The sequence below is a fragment of the Chenopodium album genome, chromosome 2, assembly GCF_948465745.1.
Source record: "Chenopodium album chromosome 2, dcCheAlbu1.1, whole genome shotgun sequence".
NCBI lineage: Eukaryota > Viridiplantae > Streptophyta > Magnoliopsida > Caryophyllales > Amaranthaceae > Chenopodium > Chenopodium album.
Genome location: NC_137835.1, coordinates 79202378 through 79223968, shown reverse-complemented (window position 1 = coordinate 79223968; position 21591 = coordinate 79202378). Strand labels below are relative to the sequence as shown.

The 21591-nt window shown below is 34.5% G+C and overlaps 4 protein-coding genes, 1 long non-coding RNA gene and 1 other non-coding gene across 7 annotated transcripts; 4 read left to right on the top strand and 2 right to left on the bottom strand.

Annotated features, from left to right (window-relative positions):
* Window positions 1–864: 864 nt before the first annotated feature.
* Window positions 865–4035, top strand: LOC145602024 (protein NRT1/ PTR FAMILY 4.6-like). The gene is made up of 5 exons (XM_081658136.1): window positions 865–1242; window positions 1363–1471; window positions 1605–1822; window positions 2181–2624; window positions 2955–4035. Exons 1-5 carry the CDS (start codon window positions 1240–1242, stop codon window positions 3927–3929), a joined length of 1749 nt encoding a protein of 582 aa, XP_081514262.1. The 5' UTR covers window positions 865–1239; the 3' UTR covers window positions 3930–4035.
* A 1059-nt stretch (window positions 4036–5094) lies between these two features.
* On the top strand, window positions 5095–5167 carry TRNAA-AGC (transfer RNA alanine (anticodon AGC)). The gene has a single exon. It is a non-coding gene; the product is annotated as a tRNA-Ala (tRNA).
* On the bottom strand, window positions 5101–7878 carry LOC145602033 (uncharacterized). The gene is made up of 3 exons (XR_014104492.1): window positions 7641–7878; window positions 6608–7001; window positions 5101–5799 (listed from the first exon to the last, which is right to left on the bottom strand). It is a non-coding gene; the product is annotated as an uncharacterized LOC145602033 (long non-coding RNA).
* A 1335-nt stretch (window positions 7879–9213) lies between these two features.
* On the top strand, window positions 9214–10855 carry LOC145602013 (uncharacterized). Its single transcript, XM_081658126.1, has 2 exons — window positions 9214–9474; window positions 10175–10855. Exons 1-2 carry the CDS (start codon window positions 9337–9339, stop codon window positions 10616–10618), a joined length of 582 nt encoding a protein of 193 aa, XP_081514252.1. The 5' UTR covers window positions 9214–9336; the 3' UTR covers window positions 10619–10855.
* A 946-nt stretch (window positions 10856–11801) lies between these two features.
* LOC145589017 (hypersensitive-induced response protein 1-like) lies at window positions 11802–15086 on the top strand. Of its 2 annotated transcripts, none has more exons than XM_081645599.1 (6): window positions 11802–11967; window positions 13118–13313; window positions 13601–13721; window positions 13823–13914; window positions 13999–14095; window positions 14482–15086. In XM_081645599.1, exons 2-6 carry the CDS (start codon window positions 13125–13127, stop codon window positions 14841–14843), a joined length of 861 nt encoding a protein of 286 aa, XP_081501725.1. In that variant the 5' UTR covers window positions 11802–11967; window positions 13118–13124; the 3' UTR covers window positions 14844–15086. The 2 variants fall into 2 exon arrangements, with proteins under 2 accessions (XP_081501725.1, XP_081501720.1); XM_081645594.1 differs by having other exon boundaries at window positions 11803–11967; window positions 13113–13313.
* Window positions 15087–16424: 1338 nt separating this feature from the next.
* On the bottom strand, window positions 16425–19122 carry LOC145589012 (putative F-box protein PP2-B12). Its single transcript, XM_081645590.1, has 3 exons — window positions 18321–19122; window positions 17322–17413; window positions 16425–17069 (listed from the first exon to the last, which is right to left on the bottom strand). The coding sequence occupies exons 1-3, from the start codon at window positions 18624–18626 to the stop codon at window positions 16583–16585; spliced, it is 885 nt and encodes a 294-aa protein (XP_081501716.1). The 5' UTR covers window positions 18627–19122; the 3' UTR covers window positions 16425–16582.
* Between the last annotated feature and the right edge of the window lie 2469 nt (window positions 19123–21591).

Here is a 21591-nt window from a genome sequence, read left to right as displayed (position 1 = left end):
TTTAAATGGGTTGAATCATTAAACGGGATATCAAAGATAAGTAATAATAATGCCATCTACATTATTTATCGTTTATTTGTCACTTTCTCTACAACAATTTTATGACCTCAATTCTTAAACAAGTTTCCCAAAAAGAGGAGTTAAATTCTGAAGCCGATTAGAATAATACATTTCCTAATTGAGCAAATTAAACAAGCTAATATGGGATTAGACTAAAAAAGGACTTTGTTTGGATTCAACGTACGTGATCTTAATAATGGGACAACGTGATTCTCCATTAAGCTTAATTAATTAGACAGGACCAAGTAACTCATTCTCTTTTGGTTTACTAGTTTCTAGTATTCTCTTATTCCGATATAACAAAAGATAAGGACTTACATCCTAGATAGAGACTTGCAACATATGTACAAATCGGGAAAGATAGATTAGGCTAAAAAGCAATTGGCATAGATTCAATCATCATTAATGATTTATACCACTTGCATTGATGCAAAACATATGTCAAACTAGATCAACGAACCTAATTTGAATTGGGATCGAGCTAAACTGAGATTGATAGAGCTAAACTAAATCGGATCGGCTTGATAGACAAGTGAATCGATTTATTACTTTGGCATGTATTTTATGAGCTTATACAACGTAATTGTTTTAATTATCTTCAGAGTAATTTTATTAATCAATGGCCCTTTCTTGACATAATTTTACTCGAATTGGCTAGAATTATACGGAGCATAAAAATATATCTAAATGACTCATCATCTCAATACGACATGTCCGACAATTTGCTTGTCATATCTACTCAAAAGGATATGTACTGTTTACTTATTACTATTCACAATAATGACATGCATGGTTAGTTAAAGCCTTTATAAAAATTAAACATTTAATTAAAACACTAAAATATCAAAACAAAGATAAAAACCTAATATTTTATAGTTAAGGACTTAGATAATATTTCTTGTACAATATTTTTTCAACATTTTTTTTTAATAGATGAGTAGACTTTTGTAACACAAAGATTGGTAGGCGAAAAGGTCCAAGAGAAGGAATGTCAAGTCTTTTTCTTGGACTCTAGATCTTTCTCTATAATTCATTATTATGAGATTTATGACTCATGTATGTTTCTATATATTCTCATCTTCACCCCAACACTCGTTCACAATATAGTGAACGAAGCTCACTGTCTAAAACCTTCATATATAATCTAACAGCCCTAACATACAACAAACTTGTGACACTATGGTGGGTTTATCCGTTTATGATCTTAAACACGTCTTTAATTACATTCGAAAAATCAATTAGGCATGCTTGTTCTGTTAATATGTCTAGCTAACCTATGTGATGCATACGTATATTATGTAGGAAGAAGCATACGGCGAGCTAATCACATGGGAAGGTTATGTAGATTGGAAGAACAAACCAGCCATTAAAGGTCGTCATGGTGGAATTCTTGCAACATTTTTTGTGTTAGGTTCGTATTTTTTCTTGCTTAATTATCTAACTGTCTATTATACATTCGGATGCAAGTGACATCCAATTTGCAAATGAACTTAACCAATGCGTTGTTTGTTACTTGTGATTGTCGATCTTGTTACAACCATTAGTTGTGGAGGTACTCGAGAACCTTGCATACTTGGCAAACGCGAGTAATCTAGTGATTTACCTGTCAAAGTATATGCACTTCTCTCCATCCAGATCGTCCATCATTGTAACAAACTTCATGGGCACGGCGTTTCTTCTAGCACTTCTCGGTGGCTTCTTGTCCGATGCTTACTTCACCACATATCAAGTGTTCTTCATTAGTGCTGTAATCGAGTTTATGGTAAGTAGGAATAAAATTAATCTTAATAGATTTTTTATTTTTTCAAAATGCATGTATACTTAATAGTTCAACCATATATTATACTATTTCAACAAGAAAATTGCATCAAATGAATGTTACTACACATGGGATGACTAAGACATGCAAGTAACTTGTAGCATTCTAAAGACTTAATTAAATGTTTGAAATGTGATTATAATTTTATGTTACTATCTCATTAATAACACTTAAACAATAGAAATGGTTCATTAAGTTATTATTACATCTATCACAATTCACAAACAAGAACAAAAGTATTGTCTTAGCTTAAAGTAAGAATTAAGACATGAAGCTCAATCAACTATTATTACTTGTGTAGGGTCTCTTGATACTCACTATACAAGCTCATATAGAGTCCTTGCAACCACCACCGTGTCCGCCGAGCAAATCGAGCAACGAATCATGCCGTGAAGTCACAGGTGGGAAAGCAGCCGTGCTATTTATAGGCCTATATTTGATAGCACTTGGTGTAGGAGGGATCAAAGGTTCGCTTCCACCACACGGAGCCGAGCAGTTTGATGAGAATACTAAAGAAGGAAGGAAAAAAAGATCAACATTTTTTAACTACTATGTTTTCTGTCTTTCTTGTGGTGCTTTAGTTGCTGTAACCTTTGTGGTGTGGGTTGAGGATAACATTGGCTGGCAATGGGGATTCGGAATTTCGACTTTAACTATATTGCTCGCTATACCGATCTTTCTACTTGGATCCACTACTTACAGGATCAAAGTTCCTGCTGGAAGCCCTTTGACAATCATCTTCAAGGTAACTTGTATAACTTCCTTTATTTTTCGACAAGATCGAGCAACAGTGCAGATATCTGAACCTCTCTAGACCCTATCTTTTATGTAACGGGTTATTGTATAGAAAAACATTACACATCTAACATGTTAGGTGTCTTATTATAATTTTACATTATAAAGTGCGAATAAAGTATGTGTGAAATTGAAACTACTGTTAAAAAAGTGTGTAATATAGGTTGAAGTGGGGTCGTTGAAGAAAAAAAGTTTCCTTATAAGAAGGTAACTAACAGTTAGCCGTTTAGCCTTATTCACGTGTAATTAAACTCATATAATCGTTTTATATTCTGATCAGGTTTTGACAGCAGCAATTTGCAACAAGTTCTTCCCAAGGAAACCAAGCAATGCTGTCATGAACATGGAAACAAGCCCTCGAATTACAGCTACCGAGGAGATACAAACTTCAACAACACCACCACCAACACCAACAACCGCGACAACAACAGAAACATCTGAACTTAAGTTCCTAAACCAGGCAGTAACAAACAATCCAGTCCATCAGACACTAGACTGCTCAAAAAAACAAGTAGAAGATGTTAAAATTGTCATGAAAACCATCCCTATTTTCGCTTCCACTATAATGCTAAACTGCTGCCTAGCTCAACTCTCAACCTTCTCAATCCAACAAGCCGCGACAATGAACACCAAACTCGGCTCCTTAATAGTCCCACCGGCCTCTCTTCCAGTATTCCCGGTTGTCTTCATACTAATACTCGCGCCTCTATACAACCACATCATACTCCCACTAGCAAGAAAACTGACAAAAACCGAAATGGGAATAACCCATCTACAGAGGATTGGAATAGGGCTAATTATGTCCATTGTTGCAATGGCAGTTGCAGCACTAGTCGAGACAAAAAGAAAGAAAGTTGCAGCTCAACGAGGTTTACTAGACTCATCTGAGCCACTACCTGTAACATTTTTATGGATCGCACTACAATTCTTATTTCTAGGCTCTGCTGACCTTTTTAGCCTAGCAGGTTTGTTGGAGTTTTTCTTTACTGAGGCTCCTAGAAGTATGAAATCATTGGCTACATCTTTCTCCTGGGCATCATTAGCAATCGGGTACTATCTAAGCTCGGTGTTAGTAGCTGTTGTTAATCGAATCACAGGGGTTTCCGGTCACACCCCCTGGCTTAAGGGAAGCAACCTCAATCATTATCACTTAGAAAGGTTTTACTGGATGATGTGTGTGTTAAGTGGTGTGAACTTCTTGAACTACTTGTTTTGGGCTAGACGATACAAGTATCAATCTATGAATCATGGCTAGTATATGATCGATTTGTAGCAGTTAAAATTTAATGTGATTTAATTCATCTAGGAAAGTATTATGTTGTAGTTATTAATATAATGTAGGAAGTTCTTGAGATTTTTAAGCATGCATGTTGTACTGATTATTAAGACAGTTATGCATGTAAAGTATATACGAGTACAAGGGTGGTTTTGAGCATGTGCAGAGTGGTCAATTGCAAGGCACTCTAAATGAAACTAATCTAAAAGAGTCTGATTTTTGAATTTAGTAACATATTTTCCTCAACAAAATGATTTTACGGCTCAGTTTAACAAAATTACTCCGAGATATTTTCAGTGTTAGCATTTGTAGCCCCGTCTTTGACATCAAATTTTAGGATGCTATGACACATCTAATATTCGAGTTTATTACCACTTCATAAATAATAAATAATTACGTAGTACAATATATTTTTTATTTTTTTATTTTTATTTCGAATGGGTTCTATCGATTTATACGTGCAGTCGGTCCATGAAAATACTTTCTCCGTTAAATATAAACTGTCATATCGAAGCTTATTACGAGTATTAATTACGGACATTGGTCACATCAGTATAAATCCGGTATCCGGCCAAAAAAAATAAATAAATCTGTATTAATTTGTGAGGTGAGTTCATGCATATGGGGGACAATATTTAGTCTACATCATGCAAGCATCATCCAGCGAAGTAACAGCTGCACCTTCAATTCTATGATCGAATATCGTCAGCACTAAAATTGATTTCGAAAACTCATATTAATTTTTGCTAGTTATTAGGCAACCGCCATAGTAAATGATATTGTTACTCTCCCATTTTCTAATTGACTTTGCTACCCTAGGCTTCCTAATTCATGTGAGGGTAGGGGACACGAGCAAGCCCCGGTTTATTTCCGTGATAAACAAAATATGTAAATCAAGGGAAAACTTGTAAAGTTTTATGTGAAATGATGTGTTCAACGATTTAATTACAAATTCGCAACTTGATTTGTGTTCCAAATTTATCAAGGTGAAACAACTTATAGATTTAAACAGGGGACATGTCGTGATTAATGAATGAAATTTTTTGATGAGTTGCATTTCTCTCTCACAAAAACAAAAATGAAGAATATTTTTATGAAAATATTTGTAAGTTATTTAATTAATAGACTTTATGTTATACAACAAGGGGATGTAGCTCAGATGGTAGAGCGCTCGCTTAGCATGCGAGAGGTACGGGGATCGATACCCCGCATCTCCACAATTTTTCCCATTTTTTTGGCTTCAAAGCAAGCCAGCCGAAGATTTTTCCATTCAATTTAAGACAATTTGACAACAAGAACCCTGAAGATAACAAGATTACATCAAAACATAAGTTTTTTTTTTTTTTTTTTTTTTTTTTTTTTGACGGGACATCAAAACATAAGTTAGAGCTTGAAAAATTCGACATCAAGATGTGCAATTGGGCAACAAACTTAAAGCTGACAACTTCTTAATCTGTAGTATGATCTCTCCTTTTGCTGTTACTTGTTCTATGTTTCAATGAAGTGCAAGGAGTTTTCAGTGACAGTCTACGATACTTGAGCACTTATAATGTAGTTTTTCTTAAGCACTTGTAAAATAAAAGAACCCAACATGCTTCAATATGACAATATGTACAGAACCATACCATAACAACCTTAGCAATGGTCACAGGAAGGCAGGAACATGTTCCGAGAAGCCAAGTGCATTGTCTCGCTCTTTGACTATCTACTATGGTATGGCACTGATGAGCAATACGCCAATACTATCCCTGAGAGGTACTTAGATTCAGCTCCACCCTCAGTTCTCTTAAATCTGTAAGATTATATTTACCTCTGTCCGTGTCATTGGCTGCCACCCTCAGTTTAGTAACTGAAATTTAAGGGAAGTGGTTAGAACAAGAGAATTTTCTTTTTAACATTTCAGAGACTGAAACCAAGACATCAGGTTTCCCTTGCACAGTAATAATTGTAACAGGAGAAAAACAATGCTATTATATGTGAAAAGTTACATGCTCATATCTTATAAAAGTGCAAAACTAATAAAGCCAAATTCCAATTCATACAATCAACTACTGCTCTTGCAATTTCATAAAATCATCCAAATTGAGTTCAGTACAATGACTTGAAATTCTAGTGAAATTGAAATTTAGCAACTTAAACAGAGATTTCTAATTAGAATAAAGTGTAAATTATTCATTATACCATCAAAAACATAGGCCTGAAAGTCTGAAACTGAGATACAGTCAGTTTGTAGAAAGCATCGTTTGCCTTATCAGCTAGGGCATGGAACTGTATAGATTCAACCACATAGACAAATACTTTGTCCTGCAAAAAGGGACCACATTTGTACATCATCTTAGTAGTCAATGCTACCGCCAAGTACTGACATGGAATGAATTACTTGAATGAACCTAAAACATCGCATATAAATGTTTGAAATTGATAGGAGTGCAAAATGGACAGACGTGAACAAATTGTGACTGCTGCAACAATCAAAAGGGCAGGCCTTCAGGGTACAAAGCATCTATTCATAGACAATGAAACTTAGGCACTCGCCTATCAATCATACATCATATTTCTTTATCAGCTTGATTAAATATTTAAATGAGGAAAAAATAATGCAAATATAAGCCAATTCAATTTATGTAAAATCTGAAGGATCAGTTTTGTCCACTCACCAGAGATGGTGCATTCTACGCCCATGCCCATGAAACCCGGGACCATATCTTTAGAGTGTCCAAGAGCCCAAGAACTATGGACTCAGAAGCGACAACAATCAAAGCCACCGAGGTCATGGATCAAACTAAAGCTTTCGAACTTTAACACTTTCAAAAAGCCCAACCCGAAAGCTTGGTTTGCACCCCCACCTCCCAAACTGAAGATTAATGTTGATGCTTCTTCCTGTATCTCCACAGAATTACTGGTATAGCATCTATATGCACGATCACACGGGACAATGGATACAAGGAAACACAGCAAATTAAGTTTCCCATTTTCAATCTATCCTGCACAGTTAGTTTAGTTTAACTGCTGATTATGCTTTCAAGAACAAGCGAACACAACCCTGTAATCCTGCATAAGTGTATAATGATATACATCATTACATCAATTTATTTACTTTTTTTCCCTGCTAAGTAGTGTACATCTTATCATCTGCAATATCAGTAGAATGCAGCTCTTTGAAGTTTTAAGACTGCGAAAGTTAAAATAAAATGCTTAGAATACGACCTTAGGTAACTCAATGAACAACTGAACACTACAAAATACTCCAATAGCTGTAAAGTCGACGAATTGAATTGCTAAATTCCTTCATCTAAAGACAAGTTACATTATTTCTCTAGTAATTTTAAGTTTGTTTTATACTTTGTGTTTCTTTTGCCTCTCATATTCTTACTTTGCATAGATCCCATACTTTTATACTTCATACTTCATACACCATAAACACATTATTAAACACCATAAATTAACACAAACGTCATTGCAAATGATATCCCTTGCCACCAAGGCCGCGGCCGGGAGGTCCATTGTGGCAATACTGAGAAATTGGATAATCTAAAGAACAACTTCATCAATATAATATAAACAAAATAAATAATTATATTATAAACAAGGTTAAGTAGCAGTAAAATACTAGCAAACCATAATTCATGAACATCCGAAAAGTAAGCAATAACCCTGTTTTATAATAATCATATTGGGTACTATAAGCACCATAATCAAATCCAAAGTTGAAAGAGGAATTTCGACAAACAGTTGGCGTGCATCAATAAATTTTACTCAGAATTGGTATAAATCAAACTCAAGCTGACATCTGAATTGCGAATGAGTGAGAATGGAAATGGTGACAGCATTACCGACTACCGAGAGTTCATTTGTTGCTTTTCTGAATTAGATTGGTTGTTGATAGTATTTTGGGGTGAGTTCAGATTTTTTTTTTTTTTTTTTCTTACAAAATTAGGTTTTAATGGAAAATAATTTGACTCCCAAAAACTCACTGTTTCGTAATTACGCATAGGGATGTCAATGGGCCGGGCCGGGTCGGGGCGGATGTTGGCCTTCTCATCTCCATCCCTACCTAAAATTTTCATCCCCATCCCCACGGTGGGTCCAAAATTCATCCCCATCCCCACGGCGGGTACAATTCCAAAACCATCCCCGCCTCACCCCCCACTTAGATATCCATCTCCATTTAATCCCCACCTAAGACCCGCCTAATCTCCACCTCCCAATACACAATCTAACATATTTAATATTACGTATAAATTACAACAAATAAAATTATTATTAATATTACACACTTTTTTTAGTTATAAAATTAGTGTATTACAAATTATTATATCTACTATTTTATTTTACATTTTTTTTATATATAAAATAGTATATAATTTTGTTTTATAAAATATATAGATGTGGGTGTGAGGTGGGGTAAGGCGGGTACGAAGTGGGGCAGGTAGAGCGGGTCGGGTACAATGTAAAATCCACCCCCGCCCCATCACCCATGGCGGGTATGATTTTTATCCCCATCCCCGCCCCACCACCCACCAAACCAAGACCCATCCCCGCCCCACTGAGGCAGGCCTGACCCGCCCCACTGACATCCCTAATTACACAACACCTTCTTTTTGAGTTCATTTCATAATATCGTTACACTTTATTATTTGATAACGATCCAAATATAAGTTTCATATGATTATGTATCATATCCATTATCCAATATTACAATTATTAGTTATGTAATAGAGGGATTATAAGATTTAAACTTCCTACTATTCATTTTAGGTACTAAGTAATGCTCTTAAGCTTTCGCCTCTTTTGACAAATTATTAGTTAAAAAATCTACTTAAATATTACTTTTAAGTTTTCGGCACTCTTTTAGTCTTTCCAACTCACTTGCATAAAATAATTAGTCAACTATAAGGATTAAGGAGTAATTTTTATTTCAATTGAGATGTCGACTAACACTTCATGCACCTTAGTAGCTTCCCTACTTTATCTTATCTCATCTTACTCCACTTTGTATAATTGTTTGGGTTCTAGCAAATAACATTATGTTAATATCCTCATTATACCACTTTGATTGGTTTATTCAACTCTAATCAACAATTATCAAAACTCCACTACATACAATTTCCCTATTTACTAAATGGATAGGTTTTTTTTTTTTTTTGGAAGAAAGTCTAAAATTAGAAAGTTAGTAAATGTTCAAGAACCAACTATATCACGCCACGTGTAATAAAACACTGAAAATATAGATAGACCTTCTGCAACATGATTGGCTGGTGTCATCTAGAGAAAGATTACAGTATGTGGGTGTGAGGAATACACAAGATCATTGAATTTTGAAAGATTAAAAAAGAAAAGAAAACAAATTGAGGCAATAATTTGATCAACAATCTTTGAAGCAAAGATGGCAGCAATAGCAAACATTGCTGCTGCTTCAACTTCCTATTTTGGAAAGTCTGTAAAATATGCTCAACCTCCATTTTCTCTCTCCTCTACCTCTCCTAGAAATCTCACAATCCTTGCTATGGCATCACAGAAGAAGGTAATTATTACTTTATTTTTATTATGTTATGCTTAATTTCATGTTCTTTATACAAGTATTAATTTTGCAGGGTTTTCTTGATTAATTTTATGTTATACTTAGTATAATCTAGTTTTACCTAGATTAATTCTCAATTTTCAATAGTTTAAGGCCTTAAGGGTTTGATTACATACTAATCATGTAATGGTACAAGTATAATTAAGGGCCATATTGATTTGTTTTTCCTTGCTTTCTTGTCTTTGTATTTACGTGTTTTCATAAATCATGATAAAGTTAGCAAGTTGTTACATAAGAATAGTGATTGAATCTCGTTGACATCACTCTAAACGAAATTTTTATTATACACCTATTAAAGATTGCATTACACTTTACACCTCCTTAGAGAATGCGAATTTTATTGCAGCTAGTCGGAATTTTTATTTTATTTTATTTTATTTTATTTTTTTTATTTTTTTTTTTGTTATTATAACTAGAAATTTTGGTTTTTGTGACCTTAAAGAAAGTTTATCGAACATAGCTTAGTTATAACTTAGGAGAACATGATTATTTAAATTATATTGTACTTATTACCATTAGAACAATTTAATTAAATTTACATTGAAGATTTTGTTGAATTCTATTGCTTAACTAGAAGTACTTTATTAAAATTAATTATACATTGGGTAGAAGCAACTTTTTGAAACTTTATGTACTTAAACAGGTGAACAAGTATGATCCAAAATGGAAAAAACAATGGTTTGGAGCAGGACTATTTTTCGAAGGTAGTGAAGAGGTACAAGTAGATGTATTCAAGAAGATAGAGAATCGAAAAGTTCTTAGCAATGTTGAGAAAGCTGGATTACTATCAAAGGCAGAGGATCTTGGATTTACACTATCTTCCATTGAGAAACTAGGGGTGCTATCAAAGGCAGAGGATTTGGGGTTATTGAGTTTATTGGAGAATTTCGCTAGTTTGTCTCCTGCGGCCTTAGCATCCGCGTCATTGCCCTTGTTAGTAGCCGCGATTGCAGCTGTTGTTCTTATCCCGGATGACTCTACTGCCCTTGTGGCGACTCAAGCCGTGGTTGCTGGCACTCTTTTTGCTGGGGCTGCAGGGTTGTTTATTGGGTCTGTGGTTTTGGATGGGTTACAAGAAGCTGATTGAGTTGTTATTGTGTTTGTATCATTGTATGTATATGATGAATATGTTGTTAGTGCATGGTTGGAGTTATAGATTAGAGGGAGAAGTGTGACAATTTGGTTAAAAAAAAACAAGAACATGTTTGTTTGAGAATTTTTGTGCATTTGTAAGCAAGAATTAGGACTCTTGACTACTATGGATTGAATTTATATGTATGAATTTTGGACAACATATATAGAGGATATTTGAAGGTTTATGGTAGGTTTGCAAGTTTACACACTATTGAAAATGCATCTTGTTTTTTGAAATGACATTTATAAAGCTATGGAACTCATCATATTATATGGTTTTAGCCCAACAACTTGGAGTAGATTGATGTCATTTTTAGCTTGTAAGTTGTAACTTTTAAATTTAACATACTCAATACTAAATAAGGTGCACATCAAAAGTTTAAAAATAGAGGGTGATTTAATGTAGCTTGTGTGATTTAGTTAGTTGGAAAACTATAAATTTATTAATCATCCAATAAATCTTAAAACATTCGTGATACTCCCCAAAATCCTAAAAAACTATTTTCTATAAATCTCTAGATTTCATTTATCCTAATGACGTGGACCATTTAGTCATCTCAGTATCACGGTTCTAAATGATTCAAATCATCTAGAATTATAGCCTATTGCTCAATACTTCCTCTACACCAAGATGAGTGAGCTTTATTTGACAAAAGTATTGACATAGAATCCCCACTCTCACAAATTGATAGATGACGCCAAATAAAAAAGAATTTTAAAATCCATGTAAATACTCGATATTAGTTTATTAACAGTAGGAAAATTTGTTTTATTTTTCAAAACACTCATATTTTGGTTAAACCACCCTATATCATTAGTTTTATTTACCACCTACAAAAATGCAAAAACTTCGATTTCCATTTGAAAAAGAAAAATTATTTTTGTGATAAAATTTACTCTATTAACGTTTTAGGACTTGTTTACTCCAGCTTAATTTCAGTTCAATTCAGCTCCTAATTTTCTTCTCTCATAAAATATTCATTTCAGCTCTGTTCTTCTTCACCTCAGTTCAATAAATGTGAACATACCATTAGGATCATTTTGACCCTTTAAAGTCTAATTAAAGGTAAAAAAATTGACAAATATTATCAAAATAACACAATTATTTATGTTGTGTCATGCAAACCGAATTGTTAAGCCTTAAGCGCCATAAATTTGTACTCCGTTAATAAGGAAAGTGGTCTCTCCCTTTATTTGCTGTGATAATCTTCTTGAGTCATTTCAATTGTACGTTAAACCCTAAACACTTCCTTCCTTCCCTAAACAATCAAAACTCAATCGCAATTTCGATTTCTCAGCGAGGTACGCTCTTAATTCACTGCTGTTCTTCATGATTTTGGAATTCAGATGCTAATTTGAGTTTATTTTCCTGCAATTTAGTCCAACTCTGTGTAAAATCTATTGATGCATGCCAACTGTTTGTCAAAATTCCTCTTCTAATTTGGATTTTAATTATGATCCTCATACTACTACTACCCAATCTAATTTTTACACTGTAGGGTTTAATTTATTGGATTATGGTGTATTTTTTAGTCTTCAAGAATTATGAATTTGCGATATGATTAGGTCTTTTAAGATTGATTGACGAATTTATTTCTTGATCAACAATTAGGGTGTATATTTTACTCTTCAAGGATTGTGTATGAATTATGATTATGACTGTTTGTTCCATCTGAATTGCCCCTATTGATCTGTGTTTTGAAAATTTGTGAATGAATTTGAATACCCTTCTGCATAAAAGATTGTGTTTAACAATGACTGTGTTAAGAATCGCATTATCCCCGTGGTTGCCGACGAAAGAAAGGGAATGTACAATGATGATTATGATAAGCAATGCATGTTTAATAGGGCTTGGGAGCAAAGGGTATGAGGAAGTCCCGGTTTATGTGATCGAGTTCGGGGTATAAAAGTATGGGGTCAATGACTCAATGGACTCAATTCTAAGTAAAAATAAAAAAACAGAATGGAGAAAAAAACTTGAATTACTGGAGAGAGATAGACGTTGGAAATTATCAAGTCGAGTTGTCCCTATAAAGTTAATGGAAGTTTGGAATTATGATATTGTAGTGCACTTTGTAGTGTTAGCTATACAATCTGTTTTCTTATGTTGTATGCAGTTGTCAATCAAAGTTGTCTTAAATCGTTTGCTTCCCTGCTGTAGTCTGGTGCTTTCTTCTATCGTTTTCACTCTTATTTGAACTTTGAAGGTATTTTAAGTTATCTGGGTCATATTGTTGGTTTGTTTATATTGTAATTTTCGTAGTCTTACTACAATTGATATGGTTTATGCTACATTTTCGTGATATCTCTGTATGGTAAGATGATACACTTGGCATAAGTTTTAAGTAAATAAAGAAATAAAGATAAACAAATGTGATTATACTGGGTCCTTGTGCATATTAGTTCTTGAAAGCATAACCAGCAGTTCAACGAAACCAATTGTGCAGGATAGACTGAAAATGGGCAACTTATTTTGCTGTGCACAAGTTGGGCAATCAAAAGTTGCTATTAAGGAGAATTTTGGCAGATTTTCTGAGGTACTTGAGCCAGGATGCCACTTTGTTCCTTGGATTTTCGGGAGTAGCATTGCTGGATATCTTACACTGAGGTTGCAACAATTAGATGTGAAATGTGAGACAAAAACTAAGGTTGGTATGAACAAAACTGTATCTTCTTAATTTAGCAGAGATCGAGTCAATGGGCTTGTGTGCAATATTCTTTTATTCAATCAAGCTGATAAAGAAATATGTTTTGATAAGTTGAATGCTTAGGTTTCAATACCAATGAATAGAAGTTATAACTCTTAGGTGCCCTGGCTTATTTTGCAGCATTCACTTTTTGCTCAGTTGATGAGATGTTTAAAGGTCATTTTAGTAATCTGTTCAACGTCTGTACATTTCTGTAGCATTTATTGATGAGATATTTTTTTGTGCAGGACAATGTGTTTGTCAATGTCGTTGCCTCTATACAGTACCGTGCCCTGGCTGATAAGGCAAGTGATGCTTTCTACAAACTAACCAATACAAGATCTCAGATTCAGGCCTATGTCTATGATGGTATAATAAATTTAACTATTTTATGCTATAATAAATCTTTCTGTTCTAGTTGCTGAATTTCAACCTAACTACAATCTGTCCATCCTTTTTCTATTTCCTAGTTATTCGAGCCAGTGTCCCAAAACTCAATTTGGATGATGTCTTTGAGCAAAAGGATGAAATAGCAAGAGCAGTGGAGGACGAACTACAGAAGGTTATTTTGGCTACAGTAATTGATGTCTAATTTTGCTTTTCCTCCCTTCTATATCCAACTCTAATGTGTCCTTTATCCAAACAGGCAATGTCTGCTTATGGTTACGAGATCGTCCAAACACTCATTGTCGATATTGAACCAGATAAGCATGTCAAACACGCAATGAATGAGATCAATGCTGGTAATTATCCTCTTTCTGTTTGAGCTATCCATTGTAGTACAGTAGAACAGCTTCTGTATTGGGTAGTGTATCATCATCTAGCAGTATAAAACCATTGGTTGAAATCTGGTAGGCAATATATGTTTCCTGATACGTCAGATTGCTAGGCAAAGGAAGTAGTCATGACTACAGGCATCTTGCTAATGCTTCACATCTATAGGTTGTTTTTGACAATTTCAGTTATTTTTATGAGCTCATCATTTTTCACAAATGTTAGCATAGTTTTTCTCCCATCCCAATTTTTGTTGTGGGAGAGTGAAGGATCAATGATGTTCTTAGTTCAGTTGCTGAAAAATATTAGGCAAAATAAATTCTCATTCTTGCTATAACCACTTCCCAATTTTTAGCTGCAAGACTGAGGGTGGCTGCCAATGAGAAAGCAGAGGCCGAAAAAATCTTACAGATTAAGAGAGCTGAGGGTGAAGCTGAATCCAAGTACCTCTCGGGAATGGGTATTGCTCGTCAGCGTCAGGCCATTGTAGATGGTCTAAGAGACAGTGTGCTTGGCTTTTCAGAAAATGTTCCTGGGACCAGTGCTAAGGATGTCATGGATATGGTTTTAGTCACCCAATATTTCGACACCATGAAGGACATTGGAGCATCATCTAAATCTTCAACAGTCTTCATTCCGCATGGACCTGGTGCAGTTCGTGATGTGGCTTCTCAAATTCGCAATGGGCTTCTCCAGGCTCAAAATATGCATCAATGATGGCCAGAAAAGTAAAAAAAGTAAAGTGCTAACTTGTCAGAAAGTGTGGAAGGTATTCTGATCTGAATATTGTGCATAATTTGTTCATATTGCTTCAATGCTCTTAGTTAATCATAGCAGTATATGGGAATGATAGCTAAAATTGTTGATATGACCTGGCTATTTGCTGAAGTTTTTTTTCCTTGTTTTCTCGTACTTAATGAAACAATTTATAAATATACAATTTGGTAATAACTTCATTTATCTCCAATAGTAATTTTTTGCCTGCTTTTATGATTGCCATATTATTATGATTTTGAAGGCTAAATAAGGATTGTAGTTAGCACTGTTAGCCGCTGCTATTTTTTATTTTTATTTATTTTTATTTTATTATTTTTTTTAATCCAATTTTGGCAGAATTAGATCTCTTAACACAGTTTCTACAAATCTCAAAGGTGGAAAAATATAGAGGGACAATGGCATGCTAGCCTGGGCTGGGGTTTCGTTCGAGGAACGGAAATTTTATTAAATATCATCATAAAATGTCACTGAAAATTTCTGTGCAGTATAGATACATTATACAAGTACTATCTGATAGCTAAAGGGGAGGGAGAATATACTACAGTATAAATTTCAAAAATTGTCAGCTTTAGAGGGTAACTCGTTTGTAATTTATTAGTCTTGTTTGAGATCAGGATCATCTTCCTTGTTTGGGTTAGCAACTGCATTCTTTTCAGCTTCTTCAATGGATTTCAGGATCTCCTCTCTCTTAGCTGCCAGATCGCGCATCTTAGTGTCGATTTTCTCGAGCTTGAGCTTAAGTTTCGATGGATCCTTCTTATCTTCAGGGTTCTTTTTCTTCTTCTCTTTTCCACCACCCTTTTCTTTGCTGTGTTCTTGATTATTATCACCTTTTTCCTTGCTTTCCTTGTCTTTCTTCTTCTTTTCTTTAACTTTCTCTTCGACTTTTTCTTCGACTTTCTCACATTCTTTTCCCTCCCCGTCTTGGTGCTTCTGCTTAATCTCCTCCTCTGTTCCTCCCATGATTATGAAAAATGAAAGTATATTATATAATTCTTGTAGATTTTCCTGGTGGATTTACTTATCTTTGGAATTAGATTCGAAAATAAAAATCCTCTTGTTTATTATGTATAAGTTGTTATTCTTTTTATAGGCTAACACCTATTTTTAGCTTTTCATGAAGTACAAATTAATCAATGGCCTGAGAAGAGGTTTTTTTCCTGAAAATGTGAATGCCCATTGGTTTGAACTTTGAAGTACATTGTGGAATGCAATTTGGTCAATCTTTTTGTAGGCAAAATAATAAAGGGCTTAAGGAACGATATTATCGCCTTATCGGAAATTCTTTTAATTGTACTATTTTTAAAACGGCTTGGACCCTTTCTTTTTATTACAATGTTGTTACTAGAGTAGTAGAGTGTTAACGACATTCTATTCTTAGGGGGTGTTTGGTTCATGGAGTCTAGTTATGTAAATGAGTTTAGAATTACTTTGTGATTGGTTTATGATTTTAAGAATTCTATCTCAATCAAAGCATAAGGGGAAGTGGGTTTATTCATACCAATACTTTTAGGTATCAAATAAAAGAAAAAAAAAATACTTTGTACTTCATCTTGAATCAACCCAAACATATAGCAAGAATCAAGTTCTAAACCCATAACATTATGATTTCATTCCTGATTCTAACCGTATGCCATATCATTTTACGAATCAAACCCCTATTAATTGTAAAATTCTACTCATGTATCAATTAAAGGCCAGAGTTCAATGCCTCGAACAATAAGACCACTCTTCCAACCGATGCCTTGAACCTCATTCAGTGTCATCTCCAATACCATCCGTTCAGCCGCAGCCTTAGCACTAGAATCAAAATGGAATATGCCCATCTCGATCTCCATCCATCCATCAACTCTTTCCTCTGGAAGCTCATCAGGATCTCTACGCAAACTTCGTCCTGAATCTCCTGATGCCGCCTTCAGATAGAATTTGTTAAAGACAACTCCATGATGGTTGTAATTATTTGCCAGTCCTTCAGAATTTGCAAATACAGACACCATAACTGGTATATGTTCAAATCTATAAGCATGATTGTCATCTGCATCTGTCTTGAACACAAAATACACAGCGTATGTTGTATCTGGCGATAGGAATTTGGTGTGTATTCTTCCTTTTATTTCTAGACGACATTCATCATAGTCTGTATAGAGCTCAACAATCTCTAAGGACCTACAAAAAGATCATGCATTCTCATTAAGAGGCACTTTATCTAAGAGTGATCATACATTAACATATATACAGAGTAGTCGCATACGTATTAGAGTCTAAGACTATGCTTTGTTCCCTTAATTTTTACTATAAGGGATAATCAAGTATAGTACAATTTACAATTAAAATGAATTAAGATAAGTTCAGTCAAGTTAGGCGAATAGAATATTGTGTATTTGCATATGTAGAAACTAGAATGAGAAGAAGAAAAACCTTGATCCCGGTACATATTTCCAGTGTTGATGGGTGCCTCCCCAAGCTATATTCAGAGCCCTTGCACCAAGCCTGTAGGATTTCTTTCCAGTCTATAAATCCAAGGAAATCTCTATGTTATGCAGCCAAAAATTAACATGTACAGAGTAAATCAGTATATTACCAAGTGGAGTAATTAAATTGTGCTACGTGACTAAAATTCGGCTCATGACTCAACATGACCAAAGAATTAGTAAAACTTATTACGGAGTATCTTTTACCACGTGTATACATTACGGAGTATTTTTTTCCCCAAATAAACGTGTTCGAAAATAATAACATGGTACTAGGATCAATTAAATTTTGTTGAATGGACCCCTCCTGACCGACTATGATTACAAATTTGCAAGTAGCCAAGTAGTTAAGTGGTTTCAACCTAAAAGTTACAACTCTTACAAGTTGAATTATTTGGAAATACGGGATTCTCTTTATCCATATGTAATAGTCAAAAGGAAAAAGATATATGCAGTCTTAAGAACGGTATATAAGAAGCTAAAAATGAAAAGAAAAGAAAATAAATAAATATTTACATCACCGATTTACTCGTGAATTGTCGATAAATTTTCAACTTAATACTAAAAGGGAAATATATTAAATACTTATATGCTGCATATAGCATTACCCTAGTCAAAATTATCTCTATTAATATCATCTTAAAAAAAAAAAACTTAATTTTTTAGAAATTTTATACGTGTTTAATTTAATATAAAATTGCTACCTCATACAAAGACCAATCAGAAAGCGGAAATCTAAGAGTAATTAATAATCAGGTGCAGAAATTGAAAATCTAAAAATTCAGATTTTCAAAACTTATCCAAAAACTAATTAAAATGCAAAAAAAAAAAACAAAAAAAAAAAAAAAAAAACCATCCTTTTATTAAATTCCTATTTCTAACATTTATACATCACGTAATAAGAAAAGTAAGAATCTAATTAAGGAACGAAAGGAGTAGTAATTACCTTAGAGCAATCATTGTTCAAGAGTATAGGAGATCGGCAAAGGCGAAAATAGAGTTCCTTTTTTGAAACAATTTGTTCTTGTTGTTGTCGTTGATCATGTACAAGCTGTGTGAACGATTGGTCGTCGATGAAGTGATCACAGTTTAAGGGAATAAACTTCTCCCAAGCTAAATCGGATTCGGAGGCGGCTAAAAACTGCTTTGACACCGCCGATGATCGGATGACATCGGTGGGCGTCGTCAAAGAAAGGATTTGCGAAAGACATTCTTCAGGTAAGTCTATGAAGCTTGTACTTGACAAAGACATGTTTTTAAGATTTTTGGGGTTTTTGCCTTTTTAAGGGGATTAACAAGAAATGAAGTTAAGGAAAAAGGAGGGAATAAATGAACCAAGTCTTATTTTAATTGCTCTTATGCCTCTTAAGTCGAGTCAGCAGCCCTCGCTTGGGTCTTTTTTTTTTTTTTTTTTTTTTTTTTGGTTGTCTTTAGAGTTTAGAAGAGTTTTACACCCATCCATAATTAACCCACGACCAAAATTGTCAACATGACTAATCAACTAACGTAATTCATTAATTAAAAAGGTTCACATAAAATAGTTGTATCTTGTGGTCCCTAAAGCCTAAATTCAACAGTTTTAATGAATAGTTTTATTTATTTATTTATTCTATTTTGAGGAGGATGAATAGTTTTGACAATTACGATATAATTTAGGTGAAAACAAAACAAAATTTCATGTGCTGTCGAGGTTACTCGATCAATCATGGTTACTGGTCAGAGGTTATTTAGTTAGACAGTGAGACAAGTCATATTATGTATGTGTCAGTCTGTCAGACGACGCATGGCCAAACAAACAACACACTTTTTAAACATACATAGTCTATTCATATGTTTACATTGACTCTATATTTTATTTTTATTAATTTATAAAAACACTGTAATATATTTTTGGATTAGTCGTCTTTATATATATTTTTTCATTAGATCAAGCTTTTACAGTTGTTAATATATATAATTATAAATATTATGGTCAAAGTTGTGAATCGGCTTGTGTACCGATCAAAGTGTTGTGATTAATATAAAACGAATAGAATATATTTTTATATGCTCTTAATCTAATGACGACCAAAGTTCAACCTTGAAAATCAAAAGTGCCTTATCTAAGTTCTCCATGATTGATATTGATACATTCCCTCTATTCCCTTTTTCTTTGTCCCATTTGACTTTTCACGGTGTTCAAGACAATTTTTAAAACGTACATAACTTCATATCTATATGCGTAAAAACTATAAAAGCTAGATATATATTGATAAAATATACAATAAGATGAATCTAACAAGACTTTCGATTAATATAAACTTATGGTCAAAACTTTTAAAGTTTGACCTAGGCTATTCATTTGCAATGGGGAAAAAACCGGAGAGGGAATAGTATCAAATCTAAACATCATTTATAAATTAATTTAAATATTGTATCAACACACAATATTAACTAGTGTGACAGCATGATATGTTGATTGGGCTTTAAAATTAACATGGGCCGGACTTGACATGACATTTTCAATACATGTTAGAGCATTAAGCTTCATTAGGCTGAGTAGGGCTTACACAACCTAGTTTGTGCGAAAACCTCAACTTTATTCATTAAAACGATCATAAATTAAAGAACCAAAATCCAATACTTGTTCCATAATATATCAACCCAAGTTACCCAACATAATGTCATAACATCATCAAATAAATGGTGATGACAATAATGTACCACTTACAAACCAACAACCATTCTATGCAATAAAGCTAATAATCAATCCAAAGGACGAAGCTCAAAGCCATAAACAATAATTCCACTCTTCCAAATAAGTTGCTTAGTTTGCTTAATCCTCATCTCCAACACTTTCCTTTCATTCGAACCATTATTTTCACCAACACGATACTTGCTCATCTCTACCTCTAGCCATCCATCATTTCGCTGAGCCGGCCACTGATCGTCGGACCTCGTCGCAGCTCTGGAATACGACGCTACCTTGAGGTAGAAATTCTTGACGGGGTGTCCATTATTTGTTGGAAAAATACCTGTTGATTCCATGAATAATAATAGACAAATCAAGAACTTCCCTTGGAACAAATTCGATCGCCATACTCGAAACATAGACCTGTCCTCCTTCTGTTGTGCCGTGGTTTGGAACCCACTGACTTAGAAGCGAAATACGCCACCACCGGTACAGGTTTTCCGATGACGCACGCCCCCCAAGTTTTACACAACGACCTTTGCAATTCGTGTACCCGAACCAAAGGTTGGAATTGCTCAAGAACTGTTCAGATCTCAAAAGGTGGGTTTGTGTTTCTGTGTTTAGGTTTTCCTTTTTTACCTTTGAAAAGAATGTACATGAAAAATAGTAGTAGTAGTATATTTATAAGGTCTCCAAAAGAAACCTAATAAATATAAACTTCCTCTCTTGCTGCAGCCATACACGGTCGTGTAGGTGAGGGTACACGGCCGTGTAGTAAAAACTTGTCCGCAGAAGTACACAGTCGTGTAGGAAAGAACACACGACCGTGTAGACGGGTTAATATGCAAGAGTTATCACACGGTCGTGTAGGAGAAAACACACGGTCGTGTAGCCAGGTTCATATGCAAGAGCTATCACACGATCGTGTACTATTAGACACACGACCATGTATCAATTGCTTATGGGAGTATACAACCAAATGAGAACAAATATCTTCGGTTGCATTACCAACTCCAACAATCCCCCACTAATGCAAACGGAACCTGAGATCATGAAATCTGAACAGTAAATGAAAGTCTTAGTACTTAAATGCTAGTATCCGAAGATTTGAACTAACACATTAGTGCACAAGGTTTTCAACACTTCCCTAGTGAATATCCTAAGATTTGAATTCCTAGGAGCGAGGAAGGGACCTTGTAAACACATACCTTGACTTTAGAGCTTAAGCAATTCCGCAAATCTTGGCTACACTTGGGATCTCATGAGTACTTCAGAAGGATCACACCCAATCCTCCCTTGAAGAGCGCCACTCTTCGTACCCACATAGGTGTTCTCAGCATTCCCAGCAAATACAAGGACTATTCATGCAGACATGTGAACCTTCACATGCACCTTGCAAATCCAAGGACTATTTATGCAATGGAACTAAACATTAAGAACATTTAAGTTCAACCTCCATCAGTCAATAGTGCACCATCTAGCCGCAGCTCAACGAGCTTTCAAGCAAGATGCACTCAACAGTGCACCATCTAGCCGCAGCTCAACG